The 14,235-nt window shown below is 35.7% G+C and overlaps 6 protein-coding genes across 6 annotated transcripts; 2 read left to right on the forward strand and 4 right to left on the reverse strand.

Annotated features, from left to right (window-relative positions):
* Positions 1-589: 589 nt before the first annotated feature.
* On the forward strand, positions 590-1,936 carry Tsp_06182 (pleckstrin protein). The gene is made up of 6 exons (XM_003380430.1): positions 590-964; positions 1,018-1,242; positions 1,296-1,412; positions 1,475-1,661; positions 1,709-1,761; positions 1,817-1,936. The coding sequence occupies exons 1-6, from the start codon at positions 590-592 to the stop codon at positions 1,934-1,936; spliced, it is 1,077 nt and encodes a 358-aa protein (XP_003380478.1).
* Positions 1,937-2,963: 1,027 nt separating this feature from the next.
* Positions 2,964-5,288, forward strand: Tsp_06181 (isocitrate dehydrogenase, NADP-dependent). Its single transcript, XM_003380431.1, has 11 exons — positions 2,964-3,014; positions 3,136-3,175; positions 3,287-3,375; positions 3,455-3,620; positions 3,669-3,829; positions 4,134-4,277; positions 4,349-4,485; positions 4,549-4,700; positions 4,780-4,990; positions 5,055-5,150; positions 5,204-5,288. The coding sequence occupies exons 1-11, from the start codon at positions 2,964-2,966 to the stop codon at positions 5,286-5,288; spliced, it is 1,332 nt and encodes a 443-aa protein (XP_003380479.1).
* Positions 5,289-5,666: 378 nt separating this feature from the next.
* Tsp_06180 (piggyBac transposable element-derived protein 1) lies at positions 5,667-7,705 on the reverse strand. The gene is made up of 7 exons (XM_003380432.1): positions 7,465-7,705; positions 7,274-7,414; positions 6,967-7,216; positions 6,729-6,910; positions 6,304-6,668; positions 6,055-6,243; positions 5,667-5,990 (listed from the first exon to the last, which is right to left on the reverse strand). The coding sequence occupies exons 1-7, from the start codon at positions 7,703-7,705 to the stop codon at positions 5,667-5,669; spliced, it is 1,692 nt and encodes a 563-aa protein (XP_003380480.1).
* Positions 7,706-9,078: 1,373 nt separating this feature from the next.
* On the reverse strand, positions 9,079-9,600 carry Tsp_06179 (conserved hypothetical protein). Its single transcript, XM_003380433.1, has one exon. The coding sequence runs from the start codon at positions 9,598-9,600 to the stop codon at positions 9,079-9,081; it is 522 nt and encodes a 173-aa protein (XP_003380481.1).
* Position 9,601: 1 nt separating this feature from the next.
* Tsp_06178 (putative leucine Rich repeat-containing domain protein) lies at positions 9,602-10,839 on the reverse strand. Its single transcript, XM_003380434.1, is given in 2 exon segments — positions 9,602-10,245; positions 10,257-10,839. The coding sequence occupies 2 exon segments, from the start codon at positions 10,837-10,839 to the stop codon at positions 9,602-9,604; spliced, it is 1,227 nt and encodes a 408-aa protein (XP_003380482.1).
* A 239-nt stretch (positions 10,840-11,078) lies between these two features.
* Positions 11,079-12,338, reverse strand: Tsp_06177 (conserved hypothetical protein). Its single transcript, XM_003380435.1, has 4 exons — positions 12,226-12,338; positions 12,018-12,190; positions 11,792-11,844; positions 11,079-11,384 (listed from the first exon to the last, which is right to left on the reverse strand). Exons 1-4 carry the CDS (start codon positions 12,336-12,338, stop codon positions 11,079-11,081), a joined length of 645 nt encoding a protein of 214 aa, XP_003380483.1.
* Between the last annotated feature and the right edge of the window lie 1,897 nt (positions 12,339-14,235).

Consider the following 14,235-nt stretch of genomic DNA (forward strand, 5'->3'; position numbering starts at 1 on the left):
AATGTATTAAAAGCAAACTTACGTTCAAGTGACAAAACTATGCTGATATACAGCAACCTTATGAAACCCGCGCAATCGTACTGTCATCTAAAAATGGAATAACTTGCTACTTAACTTTTAGGTACTGTAGGTTTTCAAATGTATTCCATTTTGTAATATTTATAGTTTTATGAAAAATTCTTTCATAATATATAAAATATATATATTAGAACAAAATATACGAATACATATCAAACAATCGCATTTGAATTATTGCAATTTATTTATTAAAAAAAATGTAGGTTAAAATTCCACATGCAGTATTATAATTAAAAATAATTTAAGAAATTTAAAACTATAATGTTATCCATATTGTGCTTTTATTTTGTGTAAGATAAGTCAGCTGTAATTTGAATTTAAAAAATCAGTTTTGAATACCCAGCATTTAATTTTAATTAAAAGTCAATTAAATTTACCTTTCTTTTAACTTTTAAAAATTTTCAAACTTTAAAATAAAAATAAAAAAATTGTTTAATGATGCTCAAGTTTCCTTCAGTAGGCGCCAAATATATAGTGCGGTACGGTTTACGGGATACTGACGTATTTCAAAATGTCTCATTTAGCATCGATGGAAATTCCATTGGAGAAAAAGAAGTTGATGGCCAAGTCGATTGCTAAAATTTATACTTTGCTATGTAATCGTTTTGGAAATGCTGAAGACGCCATCAAAAAATTTGATGCACTTCAAAAAAAGGAAGAACAACTCACTGAGCAGATTGCCTCTGTTACCGCACAAAATGAAAACTTTTTACGTAAAGAAGAAGCGTGTAATAGTTTTAAACAAAACATTGCACAAATGGCAAAGAAGTACGACATAATTGTAGGCTACGAATCAAATTCTTTAAGCTTTGATGAAATTGAAATGCTGTTTCAAAGTTCCATTAATCAAAGAATGGAGCTGCTAAACGAGATGGAAGCATTCAAGGTAAACCGCTTTAACTGTACTACTATGTAACAACTGTTCACGATTAATTTCAGCTCTCCATTAAGAACTTGGAGAACAGTGTTGAAAGGAAAAGTCAAGAGCTTGAGGATGCTAAGATGGCATTTGTAAAGGAAAAGAGTGAAATTTATGAAAATATGAATACGGACTTTGCTGCGCAGACCGCTGCATTTTCAAAAGAAAAAGATGAACTTTTGAATAGAATCAACTCAGTGACAGAAGAAAGCGAACTGTTAAGGAAAATGCTCGCCCAAGAAACTGTACGTTAATTTGTAATGATTCACTTCATGTATTATTATCCCGAGACATTTAGGAAAAGAGCAACGCAATTAAAGAACATTATGAAAATGAGAACAACAATCTGAAATGTGAAAATGAGAAAATTCTTCAAGAAAATTTACAACTGAAAGAATCGACCGAAAAAATATTGGTAATTTTGTGAAAGCATACTTTTCCTTTTCGATACTTGAACAATGTGATCATTAATTACAGCAACAGTTGCAAATTGAAAGAGAAATGAAGTCCAAAGAATTTGAGCGATATGAATGTTTTTTGGAGTATTTATGGAAAAAAATTGACCATGGAGACAAGGAATTTGAAACGTTGCGAGAAAAAAATCGATCGATTATGAAAAAAAATGAAAATTTGTACAATCATGTGGTGGAAATGCAAATTCAACGTAAGTGAAACTGTTTTATTGCTTTATGGATATGTTTGATATTTCAGATTCAAATTGTAAAAAAGAAAACAATGGTTGCAATGTTAAACTTGATGATAAAGTAAGTCGATTTGGATCATTTCATAAAGTGTACAGTACCAGTAAAATTACTTCAGAACGTTCCTTATGGCAGGATATTACGCCCAGTTTCTGAAAATGCTGAACAAGTTGTCCTGCCATTCAAGTCTTACGTTGAAGAAGCAAGAAATACGAGCAAAAACTCGGTTCCAAACTGAAATGCTGTTATTTATGAACATCTTTCTTCGATCTGTTTTTACTCAATCATTTTTCATTTTCAAATAAAAATATTTTCCACTATTAACTGTGTCGTTTTCCTACTACTTACAGTATGACCAATGAAAAGCAAGTATCTTAGCAGAGTTATTTTAATGAAAATTATCAATAAAATAAAATCAACAGTTGTTCTTTTGAATAAGTTATTCTGCTGTTGAATTAATACATTTTCATTTATTTTTTTATATGTTTTTATAGCATTTTTGACATAAAAACTTCAATCATTGCGTAATATTATTACGTTAGCATTTATTTGATTAATTGCGGAAAAAAAAGAAATTATGACAATTGCTAAATTGATTGACGATGTTCCAAAGATTCCGTTCTGTTGTAATAGTGATTTAATAAATGCAGTATTAAAATCAAAAAGAATATTTTCTCGTCAGACGGTAGCAAATTTCCATTTTAGCGTCTTGTTCGATGAGAATTAATTTTCAAACAAAAAATTCCATCTGAACAGTGAAATATGTCGGCAAAGCGGCAGAATCACAAAGCTAATATTATATCAATATTTAATGTGGCGTACCAGGTGCAGTTGCGCACTGGCACTGGAATTCAGTGCGTTTAATTTGAACTGATGACGTCACAACTGCTAACTGCCACCGCTTCTTCTTTAGCTTCCTAGAAAATTCCAGTCGATTAGCGTGTAAGATAGCATCTGATTTTTTTGTGTTTTTCTCGTCTTTGCTATCAGTATAGCAGTTGAATAATAATATTTAAAGAAAAATGAACAAATAAATATTTTCCATTTCTACACACAGATGAAGATAAAATTTTTACATACATGCATGCATATACCGGAAGATATGCATGTTTTTTCGTCACATTTTTGAAATCGTTTCGTTTTTTATTCTTCCTTATTTTTCTTCCGATTGATACTGTTGAAATTTGAAAACAATCAATTATTTAGCAGTTGTGTGTTGATTAGAAGGAATTTTAAACGTCAGAATGTTGTGCTTTACCTGAATAATGCTCGATGTTACACAACAAAAACGTCATAGTCGTCGTATTCGTTGTGACGTTGAAAATTTCACCTTTTTAAAATATTTTTCCTTTCCTGTTTAGTTTGTTCTTTATGCAAGCGTTTTTCGAACGCAGCTTCATTTTCATCATATCAATTGATTCGTCTTCTTCTTTTCAGAGAATCTGTGCTCATTACAATGATGTGGAAAATGTTGAAGGTTTTTTCTTCTAAAAATGGAATTGTGCGTTCTGCTTCAAGTAAGATATTAATAATAAGAAGCCGTCAATAATACCACTATATATATATATATGTATATTCAAATAAACAGACTTCAGTAAGATAAAGGTTGAAAATCCTGTAGTGGAATTAGATGGCGATGAAATGACTCGCATCATTTGGAAATTCATCAAAGATAAAGTTAGTTCAATTTCACATTTGATTGATAAATAATTGATTGAATCAATCAATTTTTCACAAATGAATTGTTTCGTTTCAGTTGATTTTTCCATATATCGATATTCAGTGCCATTATTTTGATTTGAGCTTACCAAATCGAGATAAAACTGAAGATCGCGTTACTGTTGAAGCAGCGGAAGCTATTCTGAAATACAACGTCGGTATCAAATGTGCGACAATTACACCAGACGAAGCTCGAGTCAAAGGTATACGTGTATGATAATTTTCATCACATTTACATATTTTCTATTCAGAATTTAATTTGAAAAAAATGTGGCTCAGTCCGAACGGTACTATAAGGAACATTCTCGGTGGTACTGTTTTTCGTGAACCAATTCTCTGCAAGAACATACCTCGACTAATACCAGGTTGGACAAATTCAATCGTCATCGGTAGGCATGCACACGGTGATCAGGTAAATTGCACGTATTGCCATTATTTGTACAAATAACATTATATTATTATTAAAAACCTATCAAAATGATGATGTATGATTTTCAAAATTTACGAATTTCATTATATTAAATTTACATTAGAAGAGTAAAAATAAATTAATATGACTTTTGAACTGACTTTACACATTCTTCTAACTGTCCTGATTGATGCAACTGTTGTCCTGATTTTGATTTCTTGACTGAAATATTTAACTTGATGAAGTTAAACATATTTTGTCACCTTTTTGTTTCAAAAGCAGAAATGAAATATTATCTATTATTCAGTATAAAGCCACAGAAATGGTAATTAAAAAGCCGGGCAAAGTGGAATTAGTATTTACGCCAAACGATGGTAGCCAAAGTATAAGAAGTGAAATTTACAATTTCAAAACTCCAGGCATCACCATGGGCATGTACAACACTGATGAAGTAATTTCAATTCGCGACAATTTATGAAAAATAAATATATTAAATATTTTAAAAAAAAATTTTTTTTTCAGTCAGTTGAAAATTTTGCCAAAAGTTGCTTCGAATACGCGATTGCGAAAAAGTGGCCATTGTACCTGAGTACAAAGAACACAATTTTGAAAAAATACGATGGTCGTTTTAAAGATATTTTCCAACAAATTTATGAAAAGTATTTGATTTTTGCTCTGCTCCTTCTTATTCATTATTTGTTAAAGGTTTTTTGTTGTAACAGAATTTATGCAAATAAATTCAAAACCATTGGAATATGGTATGAACATCGTCTTATTGACGACATGGTTGCCCAAGTACTGAAATCGAATGGTGGCTTTGTCTGGGCATGCAAAAACTACGATGGCGACGTGCAATCGGATATCGTCGCTCAAGGTGAATAAAATTTACATTAAAACACACAAACAACACGTACGTACGTACCTTGGAAAATGATGTTCAATTGTATACACAGGTTTCGGTTCTTTGGGTCTGATGACCAGTGTACTCATGTGCCCGGATGGCAAGACCATCGAATCCGAAGCTGCTCACGGTACTGTGACCAGACATTATCGTGATCACCAAGCCGGACGTCAAACGAGCACCAATCCAGTGGCAAGCATTTACGCGTGGACTCGAGGCTTGGAACATCGAGCGAAACTGGATCGAAACGAACCCCTCAAACAGTGAGTGACAGATTTTATCAAATTTATCAAAAAAAAATTTGCATACTTATCATTTCCATTTCAGATTTTGCCAAAATCTAGAAGCTGCCTGTTTGGAAACGATCGAACAAGGCAAAATGACGAAAGACTTAGCCATTTGTATACACGGCAACGCGAAAAAGTATGCAAATTTTAAAGTTTAACCAATTTCCATTTCAAATCATCATTTTACAGTGTAAAAGAGGGAATGTACTTGTACACTGAACAATTCCTCGAAGCGATTCGACAACGACTCGACGACAAAATGAACCGCTGTTGAAAAATATGGAAAAAGAAAACGCGTCAATTAATGAATCTTAATTATAATTTTAAAATTAATTGTCCATTTCAATTTTCAAATTGAATTTAAAAATCAAATACATGAACGTTTATTCTCACCGCAAGATTCCATTTTTGACAAATGATGATGATGATGATGATGAGAGACAGCAATAAAAAAAAGATCGTCAAAATGCAAATTGTTAATCATAGAATTAGGCCAAATTTACTGCTTAATGATTGTAATAAAAAAAAGAAAAATAAAACACGCACTGAATCAATGCAATTAATAAAATTAAAAATGAAATAATAAATGAAATACACTTGCACGTCAACCGACGAACCGACGTTGCTATTGTTGTTGCTTTAATGCCATTATTCATTCACCACCTTCTTCTTCTTCTTCTTCTTCGTCTTCGTCTTCTTCTTCTTCATCTTCTTCTGCTTCTTCTTCCCCTTCTGCTTCTTCTCCTTCTGCTTCTTCTTGTTCTTCATCTTCTTCATCCTCATCTTCAGCAGATACTATATCAGCGCTTGCAAGCCAAGATTTTGTCAACTCAGAGCGAAAATTGAACAACGTCATCGGAGCTTGCGAAGCTTCATGATAGAATCGCCATGCATTGTAGACGGTCAAATCCAGAAAATGAGTGAACACTGGCCACCACCATTTTCGATTACGAAGTTGCACTTTAAATTTTTTCGCCTAAAAAGCAGAGAAATAAACAAACAAAATTATTAATTATTTAAAACAAAAAGAAAATACTCACCGATTCGGTGATGTAATTCACTTTATACCTTTTACGACTGTATTCGTGAAATACATTTGGCAGTGAAAACACTTTGCCATCTTTTTCTGTTTCAATCAATGGATCAAATCCAAATTCTGTCGACATGAACGTATAAACCCGATCGTATTTGTACCGGACCGCAACAACACCGTTGATTGGATCTAACAGCTTAAATTTCATGTTAATTAATTAATTAATTAATTTAATTAATTTTCATCTTCAATTTACTTGGCAAAATTGTCCCCGACGTAAGTGGGCAAATTCTTCAATGGGCAAAAGTGGAAGTTTACGAGATCGTAAAATGCTTAAAAGGCCAGTCGCTTTGACTCCAATCGTTTTCAAATAGCAAAGAAGTGGATGCGATGTAAAATAATCGTCAAAAAATATACATTTCCCACTGAAAAATTCGACAGGCTTGAGCAATTCCGCAACCGCACCCCCGGCACAACCGAGATCATTGTCCTCGACGGGACAGTCTTCCTGTTCTGTGGCACCATCGTAGAGGGCAAAATTGAAAATATACCCAGAAGAATTAACAAGTACAAATGTTTTATAACCGAATTCCACGTCCGTATTTTGCATTCCAAGTTTATCTTAAATAATAATAATCTTTTCAACGGACACAAATTACATCATCGAATGCTTTCAATTACCTGGATTTAAGCCAGGACAAGTGACCAACAGTTCACCCACAGCGAGATCATTTGGCCATACACCAAATTGAAGGTATTTTTTCTTCAACAAATTCAAAAATGGTCTCAATTTCGCAAATCTGTCATGTTTATCGAGTTCTTCATTGTTAGCCAAATGTAAGCAGCGTTTCAACTGACGAAATCTGAACAATATTTCCCCTCCCAATTACAGTCAAAAAGTGCAATCACAAGCACAAACCTGCGTTTCGACATGGCATTGTAAACAAGAGGCACGTATACGTCGTCAGTGAATTGCCAATACATGTCTTCTTCGGGCAAATCATAATGACCAGAGAAAAGCAGCAAGGCCAAAAATGTCTTCATCTCCTCTTCGTCAACACTGAAATTATCTCCAAGAGTGTCCAGGCCGTATCGATTGGTTTCAGTTACAATGTGCGTGATAATTTCCTCATCAAAAAATTTTTCAAAAACATCACGTGGAGACCAATCTGTAATTTTGTGAATAATAATAATAATAATAATTTAGCTTTGATATTTTTCAATACTTTGTAAACAATCGCGCAGCATTGTCATGTCAGGTGTTTTTACTTCTTTTTCAGCATCATGGAGGTAACCTGCATTCACTGCTTTCCAAATCACCGCTCTGTCAGTCTCCATTTGCTGATATTTCAATTTTTTACCCATTTCTAAATTTTAACTTGATTAAATAGAAATAATCATACTTTGAAACTGTTACCCGATGATTTTCCCTCATACGCATCAACGTCACTTATTTTGTGATGGATTTCAACACGACCAGAAACATAACACCTCGGCTTTGGAAAAGTCGTCAGTATATTATCGTCCGCATCTTCATTATCAGTCAACTCTTGCGTTTCTACAGAAGGAGGAACGACCACAGCTTGCAATTGTAAATCACGAGGCCATTTTTCGCAAAAAACAACGGCATCCGAAACTGATTTAAAATTTTCTGACATTACGTAACGTGAATGATGAATTGAAAATTTTGCAAATATTTAATTAGTTGAAAATACTTCTGCACAATGAAATAATAACTTTACGACAAAGTTTACCCTAACAGCAAAAGCAACAAAGTTTAAAGTACAGAAACAAAACGACCAGTACAATATATGATTAACAGGTACATACAGAACACTTCAAAGACATAGTTTAGAAAAGTTTTGCAATAGAAACGACAAATTTTCTTTTACAATACTTATAATGATAATTTGATGAAACGTAACGATCGAAATCAAAGCATAAATGCTTAATTTAGCAAAAAATTCATTTGAGAAAGTTTTGATTAAAAAAAAATTCAAATTATCAATAAAATGCGTTGAACTGGCTGGCGAATTTTGTAATATAATTTGTAATGTAACAACAAAAAAGTAGAACAGAAGAAAAATAATTTCTAACAATGAACAAAATTGAGCGTTCAATTACGTCAAAATGTTGCACAATTCACGTTCGTATAAATGGAATTTGTAATGTAAATTTCGAAAAATTTTTACACTTTTCAAATTGCAAATAAAACAAAAAAAAAATGCACGTCATCCGTGCATACAGTATACAGGTACGACAAAAAAAAGTTTGAAAATACAGGGCAATTTGAACGTCGTTGTTGTGTGACGTCACACCAAACGTGATTTGTCATTATTGGCGCCTTTTTTGTAATACCTTTTTGTCATTATTGAAAATGCGAATAATAAAAATTATTTTTTTAAATTTGTTTTAATAATTTATTTTTATATGCAAATTTTTATTTAAAAAAAATATACGACGATTTGTCCAAATTGTTCAAGAATTGTGTATAGAAAATTTGTTTCAAGTGAAATTTTTGATTGATCGAAAGAAGAATATTTTTAATGAAACAATTTCTTTTTTTTATTCTGTTTCATTTATCATTCGGAATGTTAATTGAACAGTAAGTAGTAAGTCAATAGAAGACGGTGGAGACAATTTTTCCAACACTGCAAGCTGAATTAATTGACTGACTTGACATTCATAAATTGAATGTGACATTTTTTATTACTACCTCCACCGTGAGGTGGTTTATTAATTAGCAGCAATTGTCAGCAGCGTTATTATATGAAAAACCATGCCACGAACGACGTGAAAAATAATAACGTAGCATTAATTGCAGGAAATTGTGCGTGTCGAGTGATTTTATTATTGGGAAGAAAAGAAAAGAAAAAAATAATCTTTTTTTAAATATATTTATGTTATTATTATCTAAAACAAAGTTGAACAACAATAGTAATATTTTAATAAAAAAAAACAAACGAAAATGGAATATTATAGTTGCACCGTAGTTGAAAAAATGCTCGAAGGCAACGAGGGTGGTGTTTGATCAAAGTTCCGTGACAGGTACCGGATAATGTTGAACAATTCGAAATTGAGTTTGCTGTGAATTCAGTGGTGGTGGTGGTGGTGGTGGAGGTGGGGGTGGAGGTGTGGCCGGAGGCATGCCAGCATAGTAAGAATAATAATATCGATGGGGAGTGTCGGAAGAGGTCGAATTGGAATTCGCGGACGAACAAGACGACAACTGATCCACAGGCATGTAGCAATAGAGCAGCGCGTCTTTTCTGGTCTTTTCGTAATGACTGGGCAATAAGATGTTGGCATTTTGGAAAAAATTATTCATAATTTTCGACTGTTGTTGTTGTTGTTGTTGCTGTCGTGAGGGTCGGTCGTGAATATTTTGTCGCCGAGTCCCATTGCAACGGTTCCGTTTGACGTGGCAGACGATCGTTACAGTAAGACAGCCGATCAACAACAACGCACCGACGACACTCGACAACGCCAGCCAAGTGACAGTGGTGGTAAACGGGGAACAGGCGACCAAATCCGCCAACCGTCGACCGGCCATTTCAGCCGGCTGCCGACAGAAGGCGCTCGAAGTGGACAGTCCATTGATGGACGACAGCACTTCGCCGATCCAGGCGATGTCGCAGTCGCAGTTCCACGGATTGTCGCCCAAATCCAATTCGTCCAACTGTTGCCATGGCAACAAGCGTCGAGGTAGACTGGTGAAATTGTTGCCGAACAAGTACAACTGACGCAACGAGGGGGTTTCGAAGGCGACCGGATGGATTTGGTCGAGTTGAACATTCGCGGCCAAAATCAACGTCTCCAATTGGAAAAGACCCGAAAAAGCGTTCAACGCTACCGACCGTAACTTGGGACAGCCGAAAATGACCAACTGGTGCAGTCGAGCGAGACCTTCGAACGCGCTGGTGCCGATCTCGTCGAACGGATTTGCACCGACCGACAACGAACCCAGTTCGGTTAGACTGCGAAAACTGATCGTGGGCAATTTGACCAGACGGTTGGCGTGCAAATCGAGACGCTTCAACGACCGCAAACCGTCGAAGGCGTGGTCGTCGATTTGGTCGATTCGATTGTCGGACAAATCGAGCAGTTGGAGCGTGGAACCGATCTGGTCGAAAGTCTGGGGCTTCAATTGTCGCAGCATGTTCGAACTGAAATCCAAAAGTCGAATCGACCTCAACGGCTGGAACAAACCGTCGGTCAAATCGGCCAGTTGATTGTGGCCCAACTGTAACTGTTTCAATTTGGTCAAGCCGGTGAAAGCGCCGGGTGAGGCAGAGGCGATCGCGTTGTTCGACAAATTCAACGCTTCGAGCTGGCCCAAATCGGAAAAAACCGACGTCGCCAGACGGGCCAGGGCGTTGGCCGACAAATCCAACAATTTCAACATAGTCAAGCCGGACAACGTATCCGGCCCCAGGCTGGTCAGCAGATTGTTGTTCAACTTCAACACGCGCAATTTGTGCAATTTTCCCAAAGCACCGTTGTTTATGATGAAAATACGATTGTTGGACAAGTCGAGAAATTCCAATTCCAAATAGAAGCCCAACTCGTCGACGTTCAACTGACCGATCCGATTGTTGGCCAAATTCAACGAACCAATTCTCGGATCGAGCAATATCGGTACACTTGACAATCCGACACCGCTACAGTCGACTGACCCGGACTCTTCTGGACAATGACAACCGGCTGGACAAAACGTTTCGACACCCACACCCAAATGAATCACGATCCACCACCAAACCAACGACGATGATAAATCTTCGAATCGTCCCATATCTGGAAAAAAAAATTGAATAATAATTTTGTGTTTTGAAAAAAAATTTGAATAAAACGCGAACTCAACTAGGTCAACGTGCTGACTGTCAAGTGGAAAAATTATTATTATTATTATTATCAAAGCGCAGATGGATTTATTACTGGCCCTGTAGTGAAAATTGTACATTTTTTTACGAGCCATTGGCTGACAACAAGACAATAGATGGTCTATTAGGCATGGCGACGGTCAGCGGGGGTTCAGTCAGGTCGGCGCCGAAGCCAACTTTTCACCAGAATGAGATATGCATCGGTTCGAATTGGACAATTGGATCGCCGCACTGACCGCCACAAATGGACCAGACACAATGAAGACAAAGATCCCGGTTGTTGCCAACACCGCTGGTCCAATATTTGTCCAGTTCGCGGTAGCTGGGACGCGTTCAAGCGTCCACCGTGTTTATCGGCACTGTTTTGCCAGCTGCCGGGCCAAAGGGCGCCGGCGACATTGCGTGGCCGGTTAATCCGATTGTCCAGTCGACTTTTGCACGCTCGCGCGATCACGTCCTCACAACAACCTTTTCTTTACTATTATTCTTCGCATCTATCTCGCCATTACGTGCATTAGCATACACAACAACAACAACAACAACAACAACAATTCAAACATGCAATTTGTAAAACATTCCGCTTTCGATAAACACAACAATCAAATTTCACGTACTTGACATGTTCATTCATGAATGAATGGTCTCAATAAATCTATGATAATGGAATATTTTTTCTTCAAACGAAAAATTACTACTTAAAAATTGTAAAGTGAAAATAAATTTCGAAAAATTTATTCATGTTCCAACTAGACAAATAAAAGAAAAAAGCTGAATATTTTTTTTGGTCGAGGTCAATAGAATTGTAAGATAATAAAGAATATTTTTTGGAAAAAAAACACACATATAGATAAAGTTATCTATCACCCGTGACAACAGAATGCTGAAAAGTTGTGAAGGTGAAAATCGATACAAGGTAACTTAATTTGGAAAATACACTGAAAAACGAATGGTTCAATTACGCGACCATTGTCCATATGGGATGCATCGAAGCGGTAAAGTGGAAAGGATCACACATCCCCGTGGGATAAGCGTAGAACGAACGTGCCAGACAAACAACACATGTACCAGTGAAAGAGTTCCACTTGCTTACCTGCTGTTGGAAGTGTATCAATTGTGAAGAGAGCGTGTTGATCTGGTGAAAGCAGATTTAGGAAATGAACCAATTCGATTGAGACAAGCAGAAAATGTAACCGTACTGAACGATGATTGGTCAGTTTCGACCTACAAGGTCGCAACTCTAAGAAAGCGTCGAAGAGCGGCGCCCTGAAGTGATTGATGATAGTTCCCGAACTGAACACCGAACTGGAGCTTCAATCTCTGAGCATCGGCGTTGAATACGAGGCACCTTGACAGATGCTCCATCACGGTACCCCGCCGAGTGGTACCGTGGGCCGTAGGTCGCGTTTGTCATCGCGCTAATTGATGACCACTCGGACAGTGGCTAGCAAGCGTGAGAAGTGGCCAAGTTGGAATTTTCTCCCATTCTGGGGTCATTTGTGCCTCTTTTTTTTGTTCAACTGTCAAAGAAAAATAGAAACAAATCAGTAAATAAACTTCCGCTTGAACAGTCGATCTGGAAATTCAAAGACTACACCAGCCGTCGTTCGCATAATCGAATTGTTCCTACTCAAGAAAGCTTGAATTAATAACAGCTTGACAAAAAATAATAAATAAATAAATAAATCAGTCATCCATAACCAACTATCAAAACACATATATTTGAAATTTATCATTTTGTTCATTTTCGATTAATACTCTGGTCCCATGGCCTCTTGGGCAAGTATTAAAATTTTATCTGTAAATAATTTCCAAGAGAAAAAAAAAGCGATCATTCAAAAGATGACATCATTAATTGTTTTATTGAGTGAACTTCTTCGATTTGGTGGACAATTTTGAAAATCAGGTCGACCTGCAGTGAATGCAAATTCACTTCGACGATCTTATCATCTTTATTGCATATCAAGGTAAAAGATAATTGTGATCAAAAATGGCCACTGTGAATACAATTCGACGTTCATACATTTTAATAACAATATTTCATAAAGTAATTTTGGAAAAATTTTCCCACGGACCAAAATAGAATAAAAAAAAATCTACATATGCATTACCAGAGTGGAAAATTTACAGTAAACTGAATTGGCCAAGTGAACAACAGCATTGTATAAAATTAAAGTGGGGAAAGGTGGGGGGGGGGTTGAATTTTTGAATAAGAATGCAGTGAAGATGAAGTTGACGAACAAAACCGGTCAGCGGCCTGAAAAGTCCGCTGGAAAAATTGATCGCCTGATGTCAAGTTTTGAAAAGGGGGAAAATTTTTTTTTGAAATTGATCTCGTCCCACATCAACCAACCTCGACAATACAAAAATTGGGTTAACAATTTTTAAATGGATGGTTTTTTCACAAACTGAAAAATCAAGATCAAAAAAATACCATGACATTGCTCTTTTTCCAAATTTGACCAAATTCTTTTGCAATTTTTATTTCATCGTGAGAATTGAATGTTAAAAATAAACTTACCATCATAATTTGCATATTCAGTTGTTGTTTTTATTTTTCATCCGCTCATAAAGTCGCAATATTGAAATTGATTGATAAGCTAATTAGCTACTTTTTTTTTCTATCATCATCATCGATTCCACACTACTAATGGACAACAGACAGACGGTAAAACGCTCATCAAGACGATCAGGCATAACTTTTGCCCGACCACACGCCGTGACGGATGCTGAGCTTTCTTGAGATTCGACCGACTATTATTATCATCATCATTATTCAACACGGCAGGCATATCGATTGCAACAATTCAATCAATCCCAATCAAGCACAAGCTTTGATTATTGGAAAAATTATTTGTTACTAATTTTTTTAAAAAAATATTTTTATCAATTAAATAATAATTTAAATTAATCTGAAATTGAAATTGTAATGTTCGAATTGATTTACTGGTAAAGTTATGTCAATATAATGGCCGCTTTGAAGTAGTTGTTGAAATAATAGCCAAGTGCACGCAATCGCTTCTCCACTTATTGGTCATTGTTTTTTTGAGAGCTTCAAGTATGAGCAGGTGCTTGTGAACGCTTGTATCCAAAGTTCTCCACTTGACACGTTTACAGTATCCATTCGAAATATAAGAACATAATATTGGCTGGCCACCGGCATGAACAGTTTCAAATTAACACGCTTCAATTCATCCTCAATTGTCTGTACGTGCGTGTGTGAAAACAAATTTTCTTTGTTTTTTTGCATATTTGCACAAAATTACACAAATCAAATTTCAATTAATACGACAAATTTCCAAGTTGTGCTG

This window comes from Trichinella spiralis, assembly GCF_000181795.1.
Source record: "Trichinella spiralis strain ISS 195 chromosome Unknown Scfld2, whole genome shotgun sequence".
NCBI classification, from domain to species: Eukaryota; Metazoa; Nematoda; class Enoplea; order Trichinellida; family Trichinellidae; genus Trichinella; species Trichinella spiralis.

Coding starts and splice junctions, on each gene's coding strand:
- Tsp_06178 (XM_003380434.1), bottom strand. CDS start 10,839: ATGGGACGATTCGAAGATTTATCATCGTCGTTGGTTTGGTGGTGGATC.
- Tsp_06181 (XM_003380431.1), top strand. CDS start 2,964: ATGCTCGATGTTACACAACAAAAACGTCATAGTCGTCGTATTCGTTGT. Junction 3,621..3,668: donor AGACGAAGCTCGAGTCAAAG/GTATACGTGTAT, acceptor TTTTCTATTCAG/AATTTAATTTGAAAAAAATG. Junction 4,701..4,779: donor ATCGGATATCGTCGCTCAAG/GTGAATAAAATT, acceptor TTGTATACACAG/GTTTCGGTTCTTTGGGTCTG.
- Tsp_06180 (XM_003380432.1), bottom strand. CDS start 7,705: ATGTCAGAAAATTTTAAATCAGTTTCGGATGCCGTTGTTTTTTGCGAA. Junction 7,217..7,273: donor GCTGCGCGATTGTTTACAAA/GTATTGAAAAAT, acceptor ACAAAATTACAG/ATTGGTCTCCACGTGATGTT. Junction 6,244..6,303: donor GTCGGGGACAATTTTGCCAA/GTAAATTGAAGA, acceptor ATGAAATTTAAG/CTGTTAGATCCAATCAACGG.
- Tsp_06177 (XM_003380435.1), bottom strand. CDS start 12,338: ATGACAAACGCGACCTACGGCCCACGGTACCACTCGGCGGGGTACCGT. Junction 12,191..12,225: donor GAGATTGAAGCTCCAGTTCG/GTGTTCAGTTCG, acceptor CAATCACTTCAG/GGCGCCGCTCTTCGACGCTT. Junction 11,385..11,791: donor TCAGCATTCTGTTGTCACGG/GTGATAGATAAC, acceptor GGTTGTTGTGAG/GACGTGATCGCGCGAGCGTG.
- Tsp_06182 (XM_003380430.1), top strand. CDS start 590: ATGTCTCATTTAGCATCGATGGAAATTCCATTGGAGAAAAAGAAGTTG. Junction 1,243..1,295: donor AAATGCTCGCCCAAGAAACT/GTACGTTAATTT, acceptor CGAGACATTTAG/GAAAAGAGCAACGCAATTAA. Junction 1,413..1,474: donor AATCGACCGAAAAAATATTG/GTAATTTTGTGA, acceptor CATTAATTACAG/CAACAGTTGCAAATTGAAAG.
- Tsp_06179 (XM_003380433.1), bottom strand. CDS start 9,600: ATGGCCGGTCGACGGTTGGCGGATTTGGTCGCCTGTTCCCCGTTTACC.